Source organism: Drosophila hydei, unplaced genomic scaffold, assembly GCF_003285905.1.
Source record: "Drosophila hydei strain 15085-1641.00,03,60 unplaced genomic scaffold, DhydRS2 tig00000296-arrow-arrow-pilon, whole genome shotgun sequence".
In the NCBI taxonomy this organism is placed as follows: Eukaryota; Metazoa; Arthropoda; class Insecta; order Diptera; family Drosophilidae; genus Drosophila; species Drosophila hydei.
The window spans coordinates 708,612-727,936 of NW_022045705.1; the positions used below are offsets into that span (position 1 = coordinate 708,612).

At 39.0% G+C, this 19,325-nt stretch overlaps 7 protein-coding genes across 9 annotated transcripts; 1 reads left to right on the forward strand and 6 right to left on the reverse strand.

The window, feature by feature from the left end:
• Positions 1-5,001: 5,001 nt before the first annotated feature.
• On the reverse strand, positions 5,002-6,480 carry LOC111604942 (nuclear speckle splicing regulatory protein 1). Of its 2 annotated transcripts, none has more exons than XM_023323223.2 (2): positions 6,399-6,480; positions 5,002-6,266 (listed from the first exon to the last, which is right to left on the reverse strand). In XM_023323223.2, coding segments are annotated over exons 1-2 (1,161 nt in total). In that variant the 5' UTR covers positions 6,401-6,480; the 3' UTR covers positions 5,002-5,107. The 2 variants fall into 2 exon arrangements, with proteins under 2 accessions (XP_023178991.2, XP_023178983.2); XM_023323215.2 differs by lacking the exon at positions 6,399-6,480 and adding an exon at positions 6,324-6,380.
• Positions 6,481-7,881, forward strand: LOC111604955 (40S ribosomal protein S15Aa). Its single transcript, XM_023323236.2, has 2 exons — positions 6,481-6,554; positions 7,265-7,881. The coding sequence occupies exon 2, from the start codon at positions 7,267-7,269 to the stop codon at positions 7,657-7,659; it is 393 nt and encodes a 130-aa protein (XP_023179004.1). The 5' UTR covers positions 6,481-6,554; positions 7,265-7,266; the 3' UTR covers positions 7,660-7,881.
• Positions 7,882-10,690: 2,809 nt separating this feature from the next.
• LOC111597231 (peroxiredoxin 1) lies at positions 10,691-12,657 on the reverse strand. Of its 2 annotated transcripts, none has more exons than XM_023311863.1 (2): positions 12,561-12,657; positions 10,691-11,582 (listed from the first exon to the last, which is right to left on the reverse strand). In XM_023311863.1, exon 2 carries the CDS (start codon positions 11,580-11,582, stop codon positions 10,998-11,000), a length of 585 nt encoding a protein of 194 aa, XP_023167631.1. In that variant the 5' UTR covers positions 12,561-12,657; the 3' UTR covers positions 10,691-10,997. The 2 variants fall into 2 exon arrangements, with proteins under 2 accessions (XP_023167631.1, XP_023167709.1); XM_023311941.2 differs by having other exon boundaries at positions 12,503-12,637.
• Positions 12,658-13,586: 929 nt separating this feature from the next.
• On the reverse strand, positions 13,587-15,240 carry LOC111605046 (FAD-linked sulfhydryl oxidase ALR). Its single transcript, XM_023323385.2, has 3 exons — positions 14,495-15,240; positions 14,164-14,405; positions 13,587-14,097 (listed from the first exon to the last, which is right to left on the reverse strand). The coding sequence occupies exons 1-3, from the start codon at positions 14,792-14,794 to the stop codon at positions 13,935-13,937; spliced, it is 705 nt and encodes a 234-aa protein (XP_023179153.1). The 5' UTR covers positions 14,795-15,240; the 3' UTR covers positions 13,587-13,934.
• Positions 15,241-15,364: 124 nt separating this feature from the next.
• LOC111605036 (beta-parvin) lies at positions 15,365-17,583 on the reverse strand. The gene is made up of 5 exons (XM_023323373.2): positions 17,331-17,583; positions 16,553-16,642; positions 16,218-16,489; positions 15,976-16,160; positions 15,365-15,915 (listed from the first exon to the last, which is right to left on the reverse strand). Exons 1-5 carry the CDS (start codon positions 17,449-17,451, stop codon positions 15,480-15,482), a joined length of 1,104 nt encoding a protein of 367 aa, XP_023179141.1. The 5' UTR covers positions 17,452-17,583; the 3' UTR covers positions 15,365-15,479.
• A 354-nt stretch (positions 17,584-17,937) lies between these two features.
• On the reverse strand, positions 17,938-18,448 carry LOC111603378 (transmembrane protein 203). The gene has a single exon (XM_023320971.2). It carries the CDS (start codon positions 18,432-18,434, stop codon positions 18,000-18,002), a length of 435 nt encoding a protein of 144 aa, XP_023176739.1. The 5' UTR covers positions 18,435-18,448; the 3' UTR covers positions 17,938-17,999.
• Positions 18,425-19,145, reverse strand: LOC111603293 (ribonuclease P protein subunit p20). Its single transcript, XM_023320847.2, has 2 exons — positions 18,843-19,145; positions 18,425-18,785 (listed from the first exon to the last, which is right to left on the reverse strand). The coding sequence occupies exons 1-2, from the start codon at positions 18,987-18,989 to the stop codon at positions 18,441-18,443; spliced, it is 492 nt and encodes a 163-aa protein (XP_023176615.1). The 5' UTR covers positions 18,990-19,145; the 3' UTR covers positions 18,425-18,440.
• Between the last annotated feature and the right edge of the window lie 180 nt (positions 19,146-19,325).

The window sequence follows — 19,325 nt, forward strand, 5'->3', positions numbered from 1 at the left end:
CATCTCAGCTTAATGCATATCAATTTATGGTCAAATTTTGATACACAGAGAAAATTGTTTCGAAATTCAGCTGAATTTACATTGAAATCTGTTTGCAATTGCGGACAGCGGATGCCAAAGTTTTAACTGAGTGGGAATTTCGTACAAATTATTCGCATTATTAAGAGGAAGGCGAATAAGAATAGTTATGAAAATGAAAGGGGGAAGGAGTAGTAGTGGGGATATTCCAACTGCTGTTTGCTGCCAATTAAGGCAATTGCAACTGCAAACCAAAATGTGGGAATAGCCCTAATGAATCCAATGAATACAAGCTAATTACAATTGTAATTATGAATATGCCATTCAGAATGGCAGCTCCAGCAGCATGTGCTTCTGATATAAAGTGAAATAGAAAGAGATAAAACTTTCTCGCAGACTTATCTCTATTAATTTTTTTTTCACTTACAGAAATTACACATGACATACTAAAGCTACACTTTGGGTGAAGTTGAATCAGTTATCGTTGATAGTGTGATCGCAAATAACACCCTGGGATGCAATTAGTAATGTGGCAACGCCTAAAAGGGCACAGACTAAAATTAAAAGTAGTTATGCTGCCAACCATAAAAGCAACACAAAATTTACCAAATGCCAAGTAACAGTTCAGCTGCACAGACACACACAACCTGTCTCTCTCAAACACACAGACTCAATAAAGTTTAGCATAGTTATTAAAATCAACAGTAATAAATTAGCATACTTTGCGTTTTATCGTATCAACAAAAATGCCAACAACAACACAGTATTTAATGTGTGTGTGAGTAGCAATGGAAGCAAGAGGAAGTATGAAAGCAACACATAGGCACACACTCTATATTTTGTATGCATGTGTATGTGTGTGTGTGTCTGTCTGAAAATTGTAGAGGAACAAGTACAAACAGCTCAGTCCACTCTGTCTATTTCCTTCTCGCTTGTGTCTCTCAATGAAGCAAAAGGCGAAGACGCAAATTGTAACAACAACAGCAAAGCTGATCGCATTTTTGGGACAAAACAGAAAATTCACATAAATCAGGCCAAAAGCAAAAAGAGCTCGAGCCCAGAGCCAAAAGCCAGCTAAACACCCACCCAGCCCCAAAACAATTTTGTTGATGAACGGACTGTGCAATAGCCGGTTACATATATAAAATGGCAATTTTTACTACATTCTTGCTTTTCACACGAAACTTATGCGAAATAATTATCAATAATGTAGTAGAGCGCGTTTGGAGGAGAGCGAAAGAGAAGCGGCAAAAATGGAACCCAAACTTTGAGCGATAGTTTGCATAAAGATGAGAGTATTACGACATGACATGCTTAACGAAAATCACAAGCACGAAAAATGAATAAAATGTAATATTGTACTGAAATAATATGTAATATTTGTATATTTCATTAGACATTAATTTTAACAAACAATAATCAATTTTAAAAATACTTTATTCAACAGTTGTGCTGATGTGTGCATGCTCCTGCACGTTCAGGCATATTTAATTTCGTTCTGTGTCAAGAGATCATGTATGTATGTATGTATGTATCTGCTCTTATTTCATGCTCTTCTCTCTCCTTTCTCTCTCTTTATCTCCCACTTTGACACTTGCTCCTTTGTGGCTGGTGCAGTGCAGCACAATGCGAATGCGATATTATCTTGACATTAATTGCATAATAAAGCACTTTTAATTAGGTTTTGCACAGTACGCGAGCTCTCCCACAATGCAGCAGGGTCAACGTAATGGAACACGAAAAAGGGGGCGGTCGACACGCCCATGCGTAAGAGTGCCAGAATTCGGGCGGGGTGGGGTTTGCTGAATTCGCTGAAGCTGAAGCCAAAAATTGCAGCTAAAGCAGAAGAAACTCATTTAAAACAAATAAGCGTCGTGGCTGGTTGAATGTATGATACCCAGTACACATCTAGACGAATTATATATTGCTTTGAACTTTATGCAGTTCCTCATAAACTACATTTTCTTTTCTAGAACGATATTATTATTATTACTATTTTTATGAATTTCATTACGCTTGCCTAAGGAATTTAATTCAATTATTTTGGAATATAACTGTCGATAGGCAAATAACAGTTTACAAAACTCCCCATTGCACTTTGGTCTTTGTATAGTATTCAAAATTATCACCCAAAAAGAATCGTTTGAATAGGTGGGGGCAACCACAACCTTTGGTCTTTGCATTTCGTATGATATTGTTGTTGTTATTGTTGGTATTGGCGAACAGTTTGGCAGAACGGTTTTGGCTTAATGCGCAACTGTCGACCAAAACTTGAAGCAGCAAAAATTTTGGATGCAACGAGTCCTGCCCCCCTCCCTCAGAACTCACACACCGTTTTGCCCGGTTCTGGCGTATACGCAATGTCATGTCGGTTGGGCGACCTTCAGCAGCCGCAGCCACAGAACAGGCAGTGAGGCAGTCAGAGCGCAGTTTGTGCTTCAATTATGCCAAAAATGCGCACTGACACGTAAAAATAATGCATACTTCAAGGCGGTGGGCGGTGGGCGACGATCTGTGGGCGTGGTGGCACAATGGAGGCAGCCGCAGCCGCCAAGTTGACAATGCCAGTCCAAAGACGAAGCGCAGCCATGGGGCAATGGCAATGCATATAACATTTTAATTTCCTGCTTATTAGGCAACCCCCGCACACACTAGTACACACAAAGAGATGCGGTGAAGATACGACGTGTGCATGGGTGTGTGTGTGTGCTTGTCATTCTGCCTTGGCGACAGGCAGTTTCGCCCATACCCAACGTTTGCCCCTATGGGCAACCCTTGCACATCTTTCGGGCCATGCGCAGTTTTTCATTACACGGCTGCTGCTGTCCATTGCAGCGGTATTTTGGACGCGCCTGCTTCTGTGCCTTGGACTGCGTCTGCTTCACATATATAAATCACCAGCACAGGCGCGCACATACACACGCAAAGGCAAGCCAAAACACTTAACGAAAAGTGCGCAATCTATTTTGTATTTACTTCGTTAACAAAATAATATTGCCAGATCTGCTAAAAACTTAGCTTTGTTATTTTACTGCACTTAGCAGTGATCGAGATCGGAATCAGTTCCCGTCAAACTTGAAACGAATCAAATATTATTTGTTAATTTTAATAACATAATATTTATATTATTGTTATTATTATTATAATTTTGCTTGCCTCAATAATTTATTTTTAATATAAAAAATTTGTAGCAACTTTTGTAGTAAATATTTCTCTTCACAAGGTACGAAGCTTTTCTCTAAGTGCATGCACACACGCACACAGAGTAGGCCCCAGGAGTCGAGTGACCACAGCCGCTGGGAGGAGGGATTGAAAATTTTGATAATTGAATTTACACGTGAATGATCACATCTTTAAGCCTTTGCTCTGGTTTAGTGCACTGGCTCTAGATGGAGCCCATACGCTGCATTGTTTGCCATGTGGACGCTCTGCCCAGATTGAAATTGTTCGATTCGTGAATTGCGCCAGAGGCCAAAAGGCGGATGACCAAAACCAAAGCCACGTAATTATGATCACAAATTGATTAGGGCGCATTGGGCACGAGCTGCTGCTGTTGGTACAACATATTGAGACAATTGGGTCATCTTACTAACCATACAACGTGGTCATATACACTGTACTGGTAATAGTTTATCCGTACACGTAAGTATGCATGTATATACATATGTTCATATGTACATACATATGTATTCCATTTAAAAAGCGCAAAAAATAAGAAACTGTATTGTGTGCTACTCGAAAAAACAGAATGTCGAATATGGTATACCCTGCTGACAGTTTGTCACTATTTGTTACATACATACACATACATGTACAGCTGTAAGCTATTTTCACACGTCCCTACACACATTCTGTGTGCCTGTGCCTATGCATTTCTAATTTTTTTCAACAGCTCTTTAATTTGGTTCCTTTTAAATGTGTGTCAAAACCAAGAGAACGAAGGAGACAAAGCCTTAAGTCGCGATCGCTTGCACGATGCAGAGTGAGATGCAGAATTGTTCTGGTTGGTCTGGCATAGCCCTTTCTCACTCTAACCTAAGTACAGTGCGCTGCAGTTCACATGTCTATTAATTTGCCTAAAATGTAGTACAGCTCTTAGCGTAAACAAAACAACCGCAACTTGTGATTGATGACACAATCAAAGCCGAGCCACCTGCAGGAAGCCACAACCATCTGCTTGAGGGGCAGCAGCAACAGCAAAAAGCGGATAAGGAAACTAGCAAAACGGCAGAGAGAGTGGAGGCAACAGCAGCATGAATAAAACAGAGCGCATATGTATGTAAGACGTCTGGTGGCCAGAATGCAGCTGTACGACAGACCGAGATGGGGACAGTAGTCAGCTTTGCCAAATAGAAAATGGATTTCGCTATTAATTTCGCTGACAAGGCGCTGGGCGACGACGCGGGCAGGTTGACAGCATCAAAAGTAAGGAAATGGTACTGACAACAGCACGTTTTAGTCCTGGTTGCAGGTTATATATACATAAATATTTATATGTATATGGGTATGTATGTATATGTTTTATATGTACGCCTGCAATGCGCTGCAACAAAAATGGCGCCCAAGCATGTCAGCGTTGCCGGCTTTCACTTTTATGGCGGACACACCTATTTATAAAAGGGATTTGCGGCATTTGCGGCTAAGCAAAAGTAAAATTGAAAAAAAGGACAAAAATACGAACGGCAACTTGGAGTAAATGGAGTACAGTAAAAGCTTTTTAAAGCAATAATGTTTAAGTTCATTATTTATTTATATTTGAATTTCATTTTAGATTACAATACTATTATTTAAACATAAAATGCGTATTGCTTAACTAGAAAATGTACTCTATATTTTGTATTTTTGAAATGATGACTAACATTTGGCGAGCTGTTGCATGTAGCGAGTGTTCACTGTTACGTTGTCCTCTTTCTAGTCTTTTCACAGCTATGCAAAATATTTACACAATGCGCAAACACATTTTTATGCATACATACACACAAGTAAAAATGTATGTTTTGTTTAAAATTAATATAATAAGCAAGTTTTAGAAGCAGCTGAAAATGCTGACTTATGTGACCTACTAAATTATAGGATCAGGCATCAGACATCAAGCACGTCTGGCCAGTTTACGGTCATGATAGCGTGTTAGCGCTGCATCAAATGCATCACCTACAGTTCGCTTTCGCCAAATGTAGCTGCGATCAATGGGCTTTTTGGCAACTGTCACAACATTTTCCTCCTTAATGGCACTGTCGTCGCTATGCTCAATAGGCTGTAGTTGTGGCTGCTGATGTTGCTGCTTGGACTCAGTTTCTAAAGTAGGTTGTTTATCCTTGTCTGTGGTGTCTGTCTCTGGCTGGGCTTTATCCTTGTTGCTGGTTGGCTTCGTTGTCGCCTGCTCATCATCATCGCTGGATTCGTCAATGCTAAAGTCTGAATCAGCATCTATATTGTTAGATAAATGAGCTTTCGCTGTTCCGGATTTGCTGTCAGCTGTGGGAGTAGTTGTTGCAGCAGTCTTATCATCATCCTCCTCCTCCAGCGAGGAACGTTGTCTTCTATAGCTACGCTGTTTAGTTGAACTGGTTAATTGTCCTTCACGCTTGATTGGCTTATAGGCCACATCTTCTGTGCTGGGAGCCGTTTTTGGCTTAATCACTGTCTGTTGTGTACCCAATTTTTGTTCATATAGATGTCTGTAGAAACCATCGAGATCCTTTTGTTTAGTCACATCGCCAATGGCTTCTAAATACTCATCGCGTGCATCCTGCTCCTGCAACTGTCGTATGGATTCGAGTTTTTTACGATATGCTGCGGTCACATATGTATCCTTGTCCTTAAACATTTCGCCTTCGGCTTCGCGATCCTTTTGCACTTGTCGCTCAATGCGCAGTTCGTTCTCCAGCTTACGACGTTCAGCATGTTCAAGCAGGCGGCCAATATATTTGGCTTTGCGTGGCTCCAACTTTTTCGTTTCTTTGGCTTCCTCGCGTTTGTTGTCCATATCATCGTATAGCTCGTCATACTGAAATATAGTTGGGTCCTCGGCCAAGGCCTTTTCCTGCATATTTCTTGCCACACGACGCTCCATCAAACTGGGTCCACTGACCACACCAGCTTTGCCGGTGGGCCGCTTTTGTGGACCACTTGTATCATGATCACTAACTGAACTGTTGCTGCTCTCTTCGAAGATTGAAGGCTTGGTTGGTGGCCGTGGCGGCCTTTCCGGTTGCTTCTTCTGCTGTCCTGGTATTATAAGACCAAACCTATAAAAATATAAATAAATTGTTATAGTTATATTTTAAATAAGCATAAATATTCACTGTTTCGACATATTGTTATTGCAGCTGAAGTGTTGGTAAATACCATAATCGAAATCAGTATTGTCTAATGCGTACATTTTAGTCAAAGCACTCCTGCGTTATTAGCAACCGTGCGTGTGTTCCCACCACTGACAGCTGCAGCTGTCAAATGCGGCAAGATGGACTTCCTCTTTTCCGATACGTTCGCGGTCGTGTAAATTTGTGTTGAAAAACCACAAAATTAAATCTTAGGTAATCTACGTGAAATTTTACCAAAATTCTTGTTAGAAACACAGCAAATATTGCAAGATTATCGCTTGGTTAATATACGCTATGGATTTTGTGCGTGCGCCTTGAAAATTATGCGCTAAAACCTCGAACATTTACATTTTTTTTATTGTGTATGAAACGAAAGTTAAAATATGTGTTGACAGCGTCAGTACACGGCCATAGGTTGGCTAGATGTTCAAATTTGAACCTATTATCAGTGCATATGAAAACAATGCTAAGCAAAATGCAGAACAATTTTTTTAATATATTTTTTTCTGTTTTGTGAAGAAATGTACACAAGGCCGCCTTTAGCGGTAATGTTTGACAGCATCAGCTGTGCTGTTGTTGTTCTCGTTAGTACTACTACTACTACTATAACGGTAACTAGGATGTTGTAGTGCAACGGCAAACGCCAAAGAGAACCGCAGATAAATGCTGCCGGTAGCACGAGAAAAATGTGCAAGTAAATTGTCAAAATTTTGCATTGTTGTTTACATGGCCAGAAATCCAGTTCTCAATGCAATGCTGCAAACCCTGCTCACACTTAAGTGAACAGTTGATGGGGGATAGAGAGGAGACTTTGACACACACGACATATTTTTAAGGCGCCGTACTTGCACGTGTTTTCTTTTTTTTTTTTTTTTCCTTCCAATTTTTGTGTAAAGAGGAAACTAATTTGTTTTTAATTACAGCCATGGTGCGTATGAACGTATTGGCCGATGCCCTGAAGTGCATTAACAACGCCGAGAAGCGCGGCAAGCGTCAGGTGCTTTTGCGCCCCTGCTCCAAAGTCATCATTAAGTTCCTTACTGTGATGATGAAGCATGGCTATATCGGCGAATTTGAGATTGTCGATGATCATCGCTCAGGCAAGATCGTTGTCAATCTAACCGGACGTCTAAACAAATGCGGCGTCATTTCGCCACGCTTTGATGTGCCCATCAACGATATTGAGAAGTGGACCAACAATTTGTTGCCCTCTCGCCAGTTTGGCTATGTCGTTCTGACCACATCCGGCGGCATTATGGATCACGAGGAGGCCAGAAGAAAACATCTTGGTGGCAAAATCCTTGGCTTCTTCTTCTAAATGCGGAGCAGTAGGACAAGCCAACAACATCTAAAACTATTTTTGTGTGTGTGGGGAGTTGAAATATGTAAAAGTTGTTTTATTTCCCCGTCGCGATAAATGATAAAAGAAAAAATACGTTTCACGTACATTTCAACAAAAATACCAACATCGTTCATTCAAGACAGAAGAATGTTCCAATAAGAAAACGCGAAATAAAATGATGAATACATAATTTTTAAATAACAATCCATTCTTTTTTAACGTACAAGTTTACGCTCTTAAGTTAATTCCGGTACATTTATCTGTACACAATCTCTGAGTCAAGTATTTTGAATTAGCTGTGCGGACACGTGTGGAGAGACGTGAAAGAATATGTCTTGAGGATTTTGGTTGAACTATTAAATATGTGTGGGTTATATCAAGATAATATAAACAGAAAGAAAAGCAAGCTGCTCCTCAAGATGGTAACGACTGAGTCCTTTATGTCTATTTCATAGTAATTCAGAAGTTAATAATAGCGTTGCCACCCGTTAGAAAAAATGTTAGACGTTTTCCAGCAGCTGGTTATGTCGGCAATATCAATTACACATAGTGACCGATATTTAAATTTTCCCGCGTACATTTTTATAGAAAAGAACGAACTGATGTGAGTCACAGGTCCATCGAAAACACATCTGATATAATAGTATAAAAGTAGAAAACTAATAGTAATAAGATTACTAATAATCTGTATATTCATATCGATCAAAAAATCAACTACGTTTCATGCATCATTTTGCAAACTGTATTTAAGTCAAGTTGGCAGCTCGCCAATTAATTAGTCATTGTAAATAAAAGTGTTGCACACTTTCAGGCATTATCACTTATCGATAATCAACTAATCGAACTTGGACTTGATTAAAAGCTGTTAATTTTCCGATACAAAAAATGTGTGAAAAACAGCGACAACTGCCAATTAGTTGGCACACGCAAAGGACCTCAATCAATAGTCAATTTAGAGTAATTAAATTGGGATTAGGCGCAATTGAAATAGACAAGCCAAAACAATAAAGCATTGTCATCGTCACCAATGCGTGTTATACAGAAATAGTTATCTAGATTGATTTATATCAATTAGCTAGACTTATCAATAAAATCGAGCGGTAGCACACGGCTGACGATATTTAACATCTTGTCAAGGCGTGAGCATAGTTAAGTGACCATATGTACGTGTACAAATGCTCATATTTAATTGAAATGATACGCAGATTAGGGACTCAAAATGGCAGAATACATTCGCATATACATATTAACATACATACATACATACATATTTATACACGCCTTTCCACACGGTATTCTAATGGCGTCTATCGCGACACTGACTACCTTCCCTTATCAGTTCCTGACTATATAAGTATGTGCTGCATATATGTACATACATACATATACATTGTACATATACACACATGATTGTAATAATTGTATCAAAGCAACCATAAAACTGCGGCAAGAAAAGTAATAATTTATATTACCCAGCAAACTTAACAGCTTTATCATTATCATTATGTATTATGTATGTATATGTACAATTGTGAGTGTTTGTGCATGTATTTTGACCTGTTATTGGAATATCATTTCATGTAATGCATTCAGCCGTCAGTTATAACTGTTGTTTTTATTTTTCTAAGAGCATTCTAAGAATCCCCATATAAAGCATTGGGAACGTCCTCAATTCGCTGTTGCGGCGAAATTTGCACCGAACGGCCATTTTGGTAATTATGATGATTCTGATGGTTTTTTTTAGCTTTTATTTTGCAAATAAAATTAAAATGATCATAGACAAACATTGGAAAAAAGTTTGCTATGATTCAGCCGCACCGCAACCAGATAATTGTTTAACAAATTGTCTCATTATTTTTTGGGGCGCTATCGCAAAAAATCTATACAGCAAATGTGTGATTTGTGATTTTCAGCTTAGAGTAGATCAAGACACGTACTTACGCATGTATGTATATGTATGCAGACCATGTATATGTATGTATAAAGTGGGATTTCGCCTTAGTATTGAATATTCATAAATATGTATATATGGAGAGGTACACTTACACACACACACACACACACACACAAAGTAGCAAAATATTTCCAGCAGCTGCTGCTTCAATAGCTCTGGTAAAATATGTACATAAATACACGGATACATACGTACATACATATAGAGATACAAGCATGTGTATATTTAACAAAAGCAACACAACCGGCGAACATTTGAAAGGGTTTTTGTTTCTAGTTGGTTCTACCGAGATAGCAGCCTGCACTCGAAGCTTTGCGAATACATGTGCTTGTCTCTTTGCCTGTGTGTGTATGTAAAAACGAGTTTGGCCAAAGAGACGGGGACGTAGACCTTGTCTTAAATGGCACAACGCGTGATGAGCTAGAATCCCAATAGTAACAACAACAATAAGAACAAAGTCAATCTTTAAAGTCTGCTGACGCATGCTTTGATGCTGGTACCAAAGCGACACCGGGCGACAGCGTTGCCAACACCTGACAAGCTTTAGATGAAAAATGTCTATAAAATAAATATTGCTTGTAATTATATACAACGATCTTATTGAAGAGATCAGTTATAGGTTTCGCACACCATCATTATATACATATATGTATATATAAATACATATATTGAATAAACTTGAATAGGATTAATTCTTAAATAAAATCTGAAATTTCAATTTGAAAAAGCTAAACTTGGCGGGAAGTGGAAGCGGCAGCACTGCACCCACAGCTGTTGCTGCACACACACAATGAAATAGAAAACTGGAATTGCACTTGGGCAGTGGGCCAATAGACTAGCGTCAATTATACACGTGCAGCACGTTGATTATAACGGAAAGAAACTAAAAGATTTCCATAATCGTTATCACAGTCAGACGTCGTTCAGTTATTTCATGAAGGCAAAGATAAGGCAAAGTCGAAGTCGACACGGCTGAGCAAGTCAATGGCGGCTAAACCTGAGCAGATAAAAAAAAATAATGATATGCGTGCCAGCGGCCCACGTGTTTAATTACGATTCAATGCGGCTTTATTGTTGCAAGTAAAACAGAACTTGTTAAGACTTTCTGCTTAAATTACATGTATACATATATGTGTGTGTAGGGGAGGGGGTGGGGTAATGGGTACTTGCTACATATAGTGCGAACTAGCGCTAGATTATCATTATGTTATAATATATAGGTGTGTGTGCTTGTTTGTGTGTATGTGAGCAGCCTCTCCTGATGCAAGTACGACTTCTTTCTCTCGTCCTTCCATTCAATGGAATCGCATCGAAATCGGGCGAATATATATATATATATATACATACATATATGTTTAGCTTAGGATGTGCTGGCAAAGTACTCCTTGGACTTGGTGGGATCGGCCACCATGGTCTTCTGGCCGGGCTTCCAGTTGGCTGGGCACACCTCGCCGTATTTATCGGTGTACTGGAAGGCCTGCACTAGACGTAGTGTCTCCTCCACGCTGCGGCCGACTGGCAAATCGTTAATCGTTATCTGACGCAGATTCTGCTGCTCATCGATGATGAAGAGGCCGCGGAATGGAATGCCAGTTGCCTCATCCAATACACCGTAATCGCGAGCGACCTTCATCGACTTATCGGCCAACAATGGAATGTCCATGTTACCTAGGCCGCCCTGTTTACGTGGTGTGTTGATCCAGGCCAAATGGGTGAACTGGCTGTCTGTAGAGCAGCCAATCAATTCGCAATTGATCTTACGGAACTCGGCCGCATGATCAGAGAATGCAATAATCTCAGTGGGGCACACAAAGGTGAAGTCAAGTGGGTAGAAGAAGAGCACCAAATATTTGCCCTTATAGTCGCTCAACTTGATGTCCTTGAAGGCGCCATTGACCACGGCGGTGCCGGAGAAGTCGGGTGCGGGCTTCTGAATTTGTGGCATCTAAGGGATTAAGATAAAAATTACGATTTCCGTTAAGCAATTGAGCGTACTATAGCTTTGATACACGTTGCAAAAGCCAATAGCTCTTTCAATAGTATGTGGATTTTAAGGTGCATTTTCATTATGACCTCAAGAAATGGCTGCGCAAATGCTTTTAAGTGGTAAGCCTTTTAACACAACTTAAAAAAAATGGAATACGTGGGACTTTTTTTTAAGTACATTTTACAAGGTACATTTTTCAAGTTGTGCAAATATTTATTTTGTGTAAACATCAATTCGATCCAGCATTTCAATACCTTTCCAAAAAGTATAGACGGCGAAACCTGATCAAAAAAAAAATGGCGGACCACAAAATATATCAAATTGTAGAAGATGGGCGCAAAGCGAAATGCAATAATTGAATGACTTGCAGACTCTTTCCCTTCTCTGACCTTTTGTATTTGTAAAATTTTATGATTTGTGGCAAAAATGGCACGAAATTGTGTACAACACCAAATATTAAAATATTATGTGCCTAATGTGAAAATACTTTCAATCCTATAAAAATACTCAAGTGATTGAAGCGTTGCCGATGCCGCCATGACGTTGTTACTGCCGGCTAGAATTGCGAGAAAAAAAAGCAACGCAAACGTCGGGAGCTGCATGTATGTATGTGTGAGTGCCAATAAAACTATGTATGTACATGCTTATATATATATATATATATATATATATATGACGTTGAAATTGTGCGCAAAACTTGTGATAATCTTTACAACAACAAGAAAAACGCCAATCATTATTTAAGGCTTACGCTCAGCTGTAATTTCTCTTTGATTTTGTCAATAATTTGCGAAATGCTCATGATTTAACAAAAAAAAAAAAGAAAATTGTTTCTGTTCTCTTTTTGCTAAACAGTCAATTCACAAGAATTAACTCACTTTATTTTATTTAATAAGTTCAAGTTTTTGTTAGTTAATTAAGCGCGTTGATGCGAACCTTTTTATTTTTTAGCTCGAAAAAAAACCGGGACGTCCACTCGGCTCGACTATTTTATTAGAATTGTTAGCTTATTTGAAAAGCACACGAAGAAGAGCCGTCCAAGCACCGATTGTTCCTATCGAAATAGATTGAGCGAAAAGAGAGCGCAAATTTCGGCATGAGTTTGCCAGAATGGCGGACTGCGAGAATGGAGCACGAGAATAAGTAAAAAAAAACAACTTAAAATACAGCAACAGGTTAGGCGCAGAAAGTTTTCAAATATAGACAAAGCAAATAAATTACTTAAAACGAACATATTGTTATTTTTATTTATTTGTTTTAAATATATTTAGCTTTCACCGTAACTGCGTTTGGTAGAGCTTTATATCTTGTTTCGTTTGCGATATGGCAACTCTGCGCAATTTGGCGCCACAGCTTGCAATACTTTCTTCCAAGTCGACTTTGACCCATCATGATTTTATTCTCATATGAAAAAACTTCTTTATTTCGAATATATTCATGCTTAAATGTAAAAAAAGTATGCAATTTGTCCACACAAAATCCGTTCTCTGAATAATGACTACGTTCATTACTTTAATCCCACTGTATTTGCAACAGCTTGGTCAGCTGTTCGGGACATTGAACTGTTACATAAATGTATACTAAAATTATAACAGCTGATAAATCTATTGGAGGCGATGGTGAAATTCATGCAATCTGATGTAATGTATGTACATATGCATGCAAATCTCAGCCAATTTGCATAAATAAAATAAAAAATGCACACAATTTTTTTCGGATAATGTTATTATAATACAAACAAAAAATACGAAATTTTGCACCACAATACAACTCTTACATAGTCAGACCAACATAGAAAATTAAACTTTAACATTTGACTATTACAATGTATACATATACATATATATATATACATATACACATATATACATATACATATATATACATATACATATATATATATATACATATATATCTATATATATACTTATATATAAATATATATATATATATATTTATCTGCTAGTGCCGGCGGTTATTGTGAAATAATGGTGGGATGGATCGTTTTTTTATTATCTGCTCGCGTTACCGCATCAGAACGTAATCCTTGGCGTTTTTCATGCCAACATTGAACTAGAAACTGGAAATCTCCACAGCCAACTGAATTGGAATAATTTCGGTTTGACTAGCTTGTCCAAATATGTTTAACAATAAATGACCTAAATGTTGCCAGATCGATTTGACTGTGAGGATTGGGTAGGTTGGCATGGGACCGTTGCGCTAGAGTTGCATTGTGCGTCTGAGTGTCTGTTGTAGAGTGTGTCGGTGTGAGTGTGTGTATTTGTGTGCTTGCAGCTTATTGTCTTAAGCCTAATCACAGGATCCATCTAACCAGCCATCACGCCACCTTTCATTCACTTTGCTGCAATCGAACAGAGGTTTGCCAAGTTTGTCGTTGACTCGATTATGAAACTTGCACAACCACAGGGCAAGATCCTTTTGGGAATTAACATTTACTGGATTTACTTCAATGCTGCAGGAAATGAAGAGAATATGGTCACGTATTGCGTTTGTAGCGAGTCAAGCAGGCTGCACTTACTCTGAACGAAAGTCTTTTGCACAATATTCGCATGGATACAAACGTGAAAGTACTTCGAAAAATGTGCGCATATCACGTTTCTCTGTATCAGTGGGATTGTCGGAATAAAAGGCAGCCATGGTATGCAGCAGGCCCCAAGTAGATATGCCAAGACGTACCTTATCTAATGGGCAATCATCTCGGGGAGCCGCGACGCCAGCTGCATTTACGGTTAGTTTTTCGTTAGTGGCTATATGCTTCTCCTGTGAAAGAGGGGGGAGAGAAAGAGTAAGTGCATGTCATAAGTAGATGAAGCAAACTGCAAATTGTGCTGTACAATTTGATGGCCTACCTTAGCTGCTTGCGTATTGGAAATAAGACGCTGTTGTTTTGACCATGACTTGAAATCGTTACATGTGCGGCAATTGCTATCCTGTTTTCCATTTCGATGGGCGTTGAATTGCGCACCATCGACCGGTGTTTCTGGTTCGGATGGCTTCTGCTGAAATGATGATTTTGACATCTTGAAATCGGGTTCACGCAAAATTCGCAAAACAGTTTTTTGTAGGCGGCGTATAATCAATCGGGCGCCCTCACGATTAGGAGCTACCTTACTTTGATAGCTGTGACGTCGTATGAATTCTTTCCACATGGGCAGTCAGCTGCTTACCGTTGACGCAAATTTGAGTCGTTCTATGTATTTTGTTGTTTCTTTTTTCTGGCCAGCGCTGTGAACAACGCCAATTTATGTGCTTCGATTAACGCAATATTGAGGCACTGTTAATGAACATCGCTGCAGGCCGTTGGTGCTATGTGCCAACAATGTGGCAACGCCGCTTTATTGCCACAAATATGTTCGATTAGTGCACGTTGATTCAAATGCAGCTATTTTAGTTTCGTGTGTGTTTTAAAGTAAGACGATAATTCGAAATTACACAATATAATTTTTTGATACTTTTTCCATTTCTCTATATGTCGCTCTACGTGTGTGTGTGTGCGTGAGAAAAAACTACATTAAACGAAAAGCCATGCGGCGTAACGTTATTTTGTGTTTGTATGCGTGTAGATTTACAGTTACAAATTTTATTTTCAGTTGTCAAGGCACTTATTTATTTGTTGGTTTTAATACAATATAAAATGTATATAAAATTCATTTAGTAACAACTACAGTTAACAATCATGTTAGAGGCACACAAACACGCACACGTATACATACAAATATATTAAAATATAAATAGTTAGGCAAAGTTGGATTGCATCTACATGCATAAATTAGTATTTGATAACAAAAATGATTAGAAATTACGAGAAAAAATGAGTAGTAAATAAATTGGCATTTAGGCATATTCTCTATACGTGGTAAACAGGTTGTAAAGCACACGCAGCGTAGACTTTAAGTCCATGTTGACAATATCTTCAGGCCTTGCTTTAGGCTTTGGTAGTCCTACATCCTGCATCAAATCGAAAGCAAATGCGACATTGCTGACCATTTGATCAACGTCCTGCGGTGTTAAATGAAATTCGTGCAGCGGTACAAAGAATCCGCCGAGGAGTCCCATCAACAGACACAAATAAACGCCATCTCGAAAATCGGTGTTCAGATCGTTGATCTCAAAGTTGAGTTTAGCCAAATGCTTGTTGACGAACGTGATTAGGGATTTCTTTACGACGAGCAATTTGTCGGGAGCACAATCGATTAACGTATCGAATGCATCCTTTTCGCAGCGCATACCTAAATCATCATACTCCGAGGTGATTTGCTCCTGGAATTTTCTGCAAGACAAAACAAGAACAGTATATCGGAAATGTGGCAAGCGGGAAAATTTCACTCACTGTGCATTCAGTACACCCGCATTCTTCTCGGCTATGACCACGGTGACAAAGACATTCTCTGGCAAACGCACTGGTGCACGAAAATGACGCACTAGCGCTACCAATAGATGCAATATTGCAACAATATTCTTTGAGTGAACGCTGGCTACCGACCATTTGGGTATCTTCTGATGGAAGCCAAGTGTCTGCATACAATATATGAATTTTAGTCAAGTTAACCAATGTTTGTAGCATATACTCACATGATTAACGGCCTTCAGCACAATGTTTAGCTTCTCGTGTTGGCCCTGTTCCGATTGTGTTACTTCTGGCACATCCAACTTTTTGCCCGTTAGTTTCTCCCATAGCTTGTGCAGTACTTGGCCATCGTACATATCCTCCTCCAGTTGCTGGACAATAATGCGTTGCTCCGCTAGCTCATCGTTAATCCAATCGATGAGAATTGCTTGCAGCTTTAACATTTCCGGATCGTTATTCGATTGCGGATCAATCACGGCACGTTGCTCATGTTCACCTAACGGTTAAGATAATGCAAGCTTTATACATATTTTCATGGAAAATTCAATTTATCACTTACGCAGTGCATAATCTTCGGGCGGTATGTCGAACTGATTGGGCGAGCCAGGCGAATCGATTGCATATTTGCCTTCTTCTTGGATTTTCTTAACTGTAAAATACATATATTCGAACAGTAGGTGTGAGTGGTTAGGCAATAGCGAAAATGTAAACAATAGCTGGTGACGTCACGCATTTACCAAGGCGACAAACTACGCTAGAGATGAGCGTGTGTCGCTTATGAATTAAGAGAATTGCAGCATTTATATGGTTATGATTTTTACATAATTTGCTTTGGCGTTTTGTAAGAGAAATATTAAAGAAAAGAATTTGTATCTATATAAGTAAACAAAACCAATATGTATTAATATTCATTTAAAGGTACCGAACAAAACAATTCAAGTTTCCGAAACGATACGAGCCGAACTCTAGCCAGAATACCCTACTCAACTTAATATATACACACACACACACTCTCAATCATACGCCTACAATCAAAAACCGATCAGCCTGTTTGTTTGTTTGCGTCACAAATGTAAATGACGCAATGTTTTTTTCTATTTAACTCACAGACAGAGACAAAATGCACATCTGTTAGCAGAAACTGCAGGATTGGCTGCTCCTTGGGTACAACCCAACAGGAATGAATTAATTGTTGTAATCACGTATTGAACATATAGCTTCAGTTTATGCTGTAGCCATATTTGGCCATATTCTGCAGATTTCACTGCGCTTTTCCGTTTGGCGAAAGCAGAGGGGCTTAGTATGGGGAAAGGGCGGAGGCAGTTGGTTTAGCTCACCTTCTCGTGTGCCGCGTTTGCGACCGAGTGTGCTGAATTTATCCCAAAAGCTATCCTCCTTTTCACCCTTCTTAATGGTTGTCGGTGTGTGCGGAGATTTGGGGCGATTTAATGTCGACATATTTGAGTGTGTGAGCAACGCAAACAAAATAAAAAGAGAATAAAACAAAACGAACGCCGTGTGTTTCAGCGACAAGATACTCGATTGACTGGACTACCGATAGGTTTTGTCTGCACTGTTTTTGGTCATCAGCATAATTTATCGATACTTTAAGTAGAATTGATAAATTAGCGAATTAACTTTGACTGATGTCGATGCCGATTCTTACCTTCCGTTTTAGAATAGCTGTAAGGTATTTTTTTTTTTAGTATTTTCATTGTATTAATCGATTGCCTAGCTACCGACAAGCTTCACGTACACGCGAGCTGTTATCAATTATAAAAATCTTATAAAATGCTAATATATATTGAGGGTGTTCCTACTGAAAATAACTAATATCAAGCACAGCTGAAATTAATTGATAGTTGTACTTGACCCTGCTATTAATTATGAATTGATTTTTATGTAAAACAGTCACATTTATTTGATTTTTATATAACTCTCTTATATTAATATATAATAACTTATGATAGACATTTCAGGGATTTTTTATGTATATTATAGGCTTTTTAAATAGAGTTGGGCAGCTGGCAGGCGCGCACAGCTACCAATTGGAGCAGTACAAAAATTGGTGAGAAAACTTCACTGTACTCGAGTCCCGTTTTGCCAGATAACTTCAGACATAACAAATATTTGAAGATCGCGATAAGTACAAGGAAATATGTGCTCCACATGAAACGATGTAACGCCTTCCGCTTGTTATCTGAATCCAAATACATACGTATTCCAACAATGACGCAAAAATAGGCATTACAAATATCGATAAAGAACAGTGGACTAAATATGCTAAACCAATCGCACATTAGCTCAGGTAAAACATTATTCAATGTACCAGAGATCTTGAAGGCGAGCGAGATGGTAAAGACGAGTAGGCCGCATAGATTGACCAAAATCTCGAATTCCGTTAAGCCAAGCCAGCGCACCAGTTCTGATAATTTAAACATGATTCTCTACTTTTGTTTCTTTTGTGGCTTCTTACTGCTCGCTTCAGTGTAGTTCGTCTGTGCTGGCAGCTTAGGTACCACAATATCGAACAGATTGTTATTGAAGATCTTGATGTGTAATGCGGAATTGTTGCGTTGTCTATAGGTTATATCGTCCTCATCACAAAGTGGATGCAGTTCATCCACTAGATTGATGGTAGATGTGTTTATCGCGTAGCTTAGGGCACCCTCCGAGTTATCGATAAGACGCAATGCCAAATTGAGGCCACGCGTTATCGAATAACCCATGCAATGTAAAAAGATTTCCTTAGCGCCCGCATTCAACAGATCCTCGCATCGCTTTTGCTGTGCCTGTGTGCCAATTGAAATGTTTACAGAATTATGTTTACAGCGAAACGTATTACTTACTTTAAAGTCTGTCTTGCTTGTAATATAAATATTATTTCGCTTGTCGTTTGCTACACGCGGCGGAAGTTTTCGTACAACGCGTTGGCTTTGCTGTCTGTTGCGATTGTTTCTTGGCTTTGCACCGCGTTCCGTTGAATTGCTGTCCATTATCGACAGCCACAGTAGAAGAATAATCAATTACCCATGCTTTGTGAACGTACACAAAACATTTAATTATTAAGACTGCTTGAAATCTATTAAAATGTAAGACACGATAACGATATGTGCATAAGCATTCCTGGCGAGCTTTGTAAACTACACGGAAGATGGCGCTCGTGGCTTATAATCTGGCAGTCTGGAACAGCTGCCAAATCATATGTGCGAGCATAACGGCGCAGACAAAAATAATATGGTTTTCTCACGGCAGGTGGCGCTTTTAATCTGGCAACCCCGCTCTAGCTGTCAGGCTTTTGACACTTAGTCGATATTTGTAACGAGAAATTT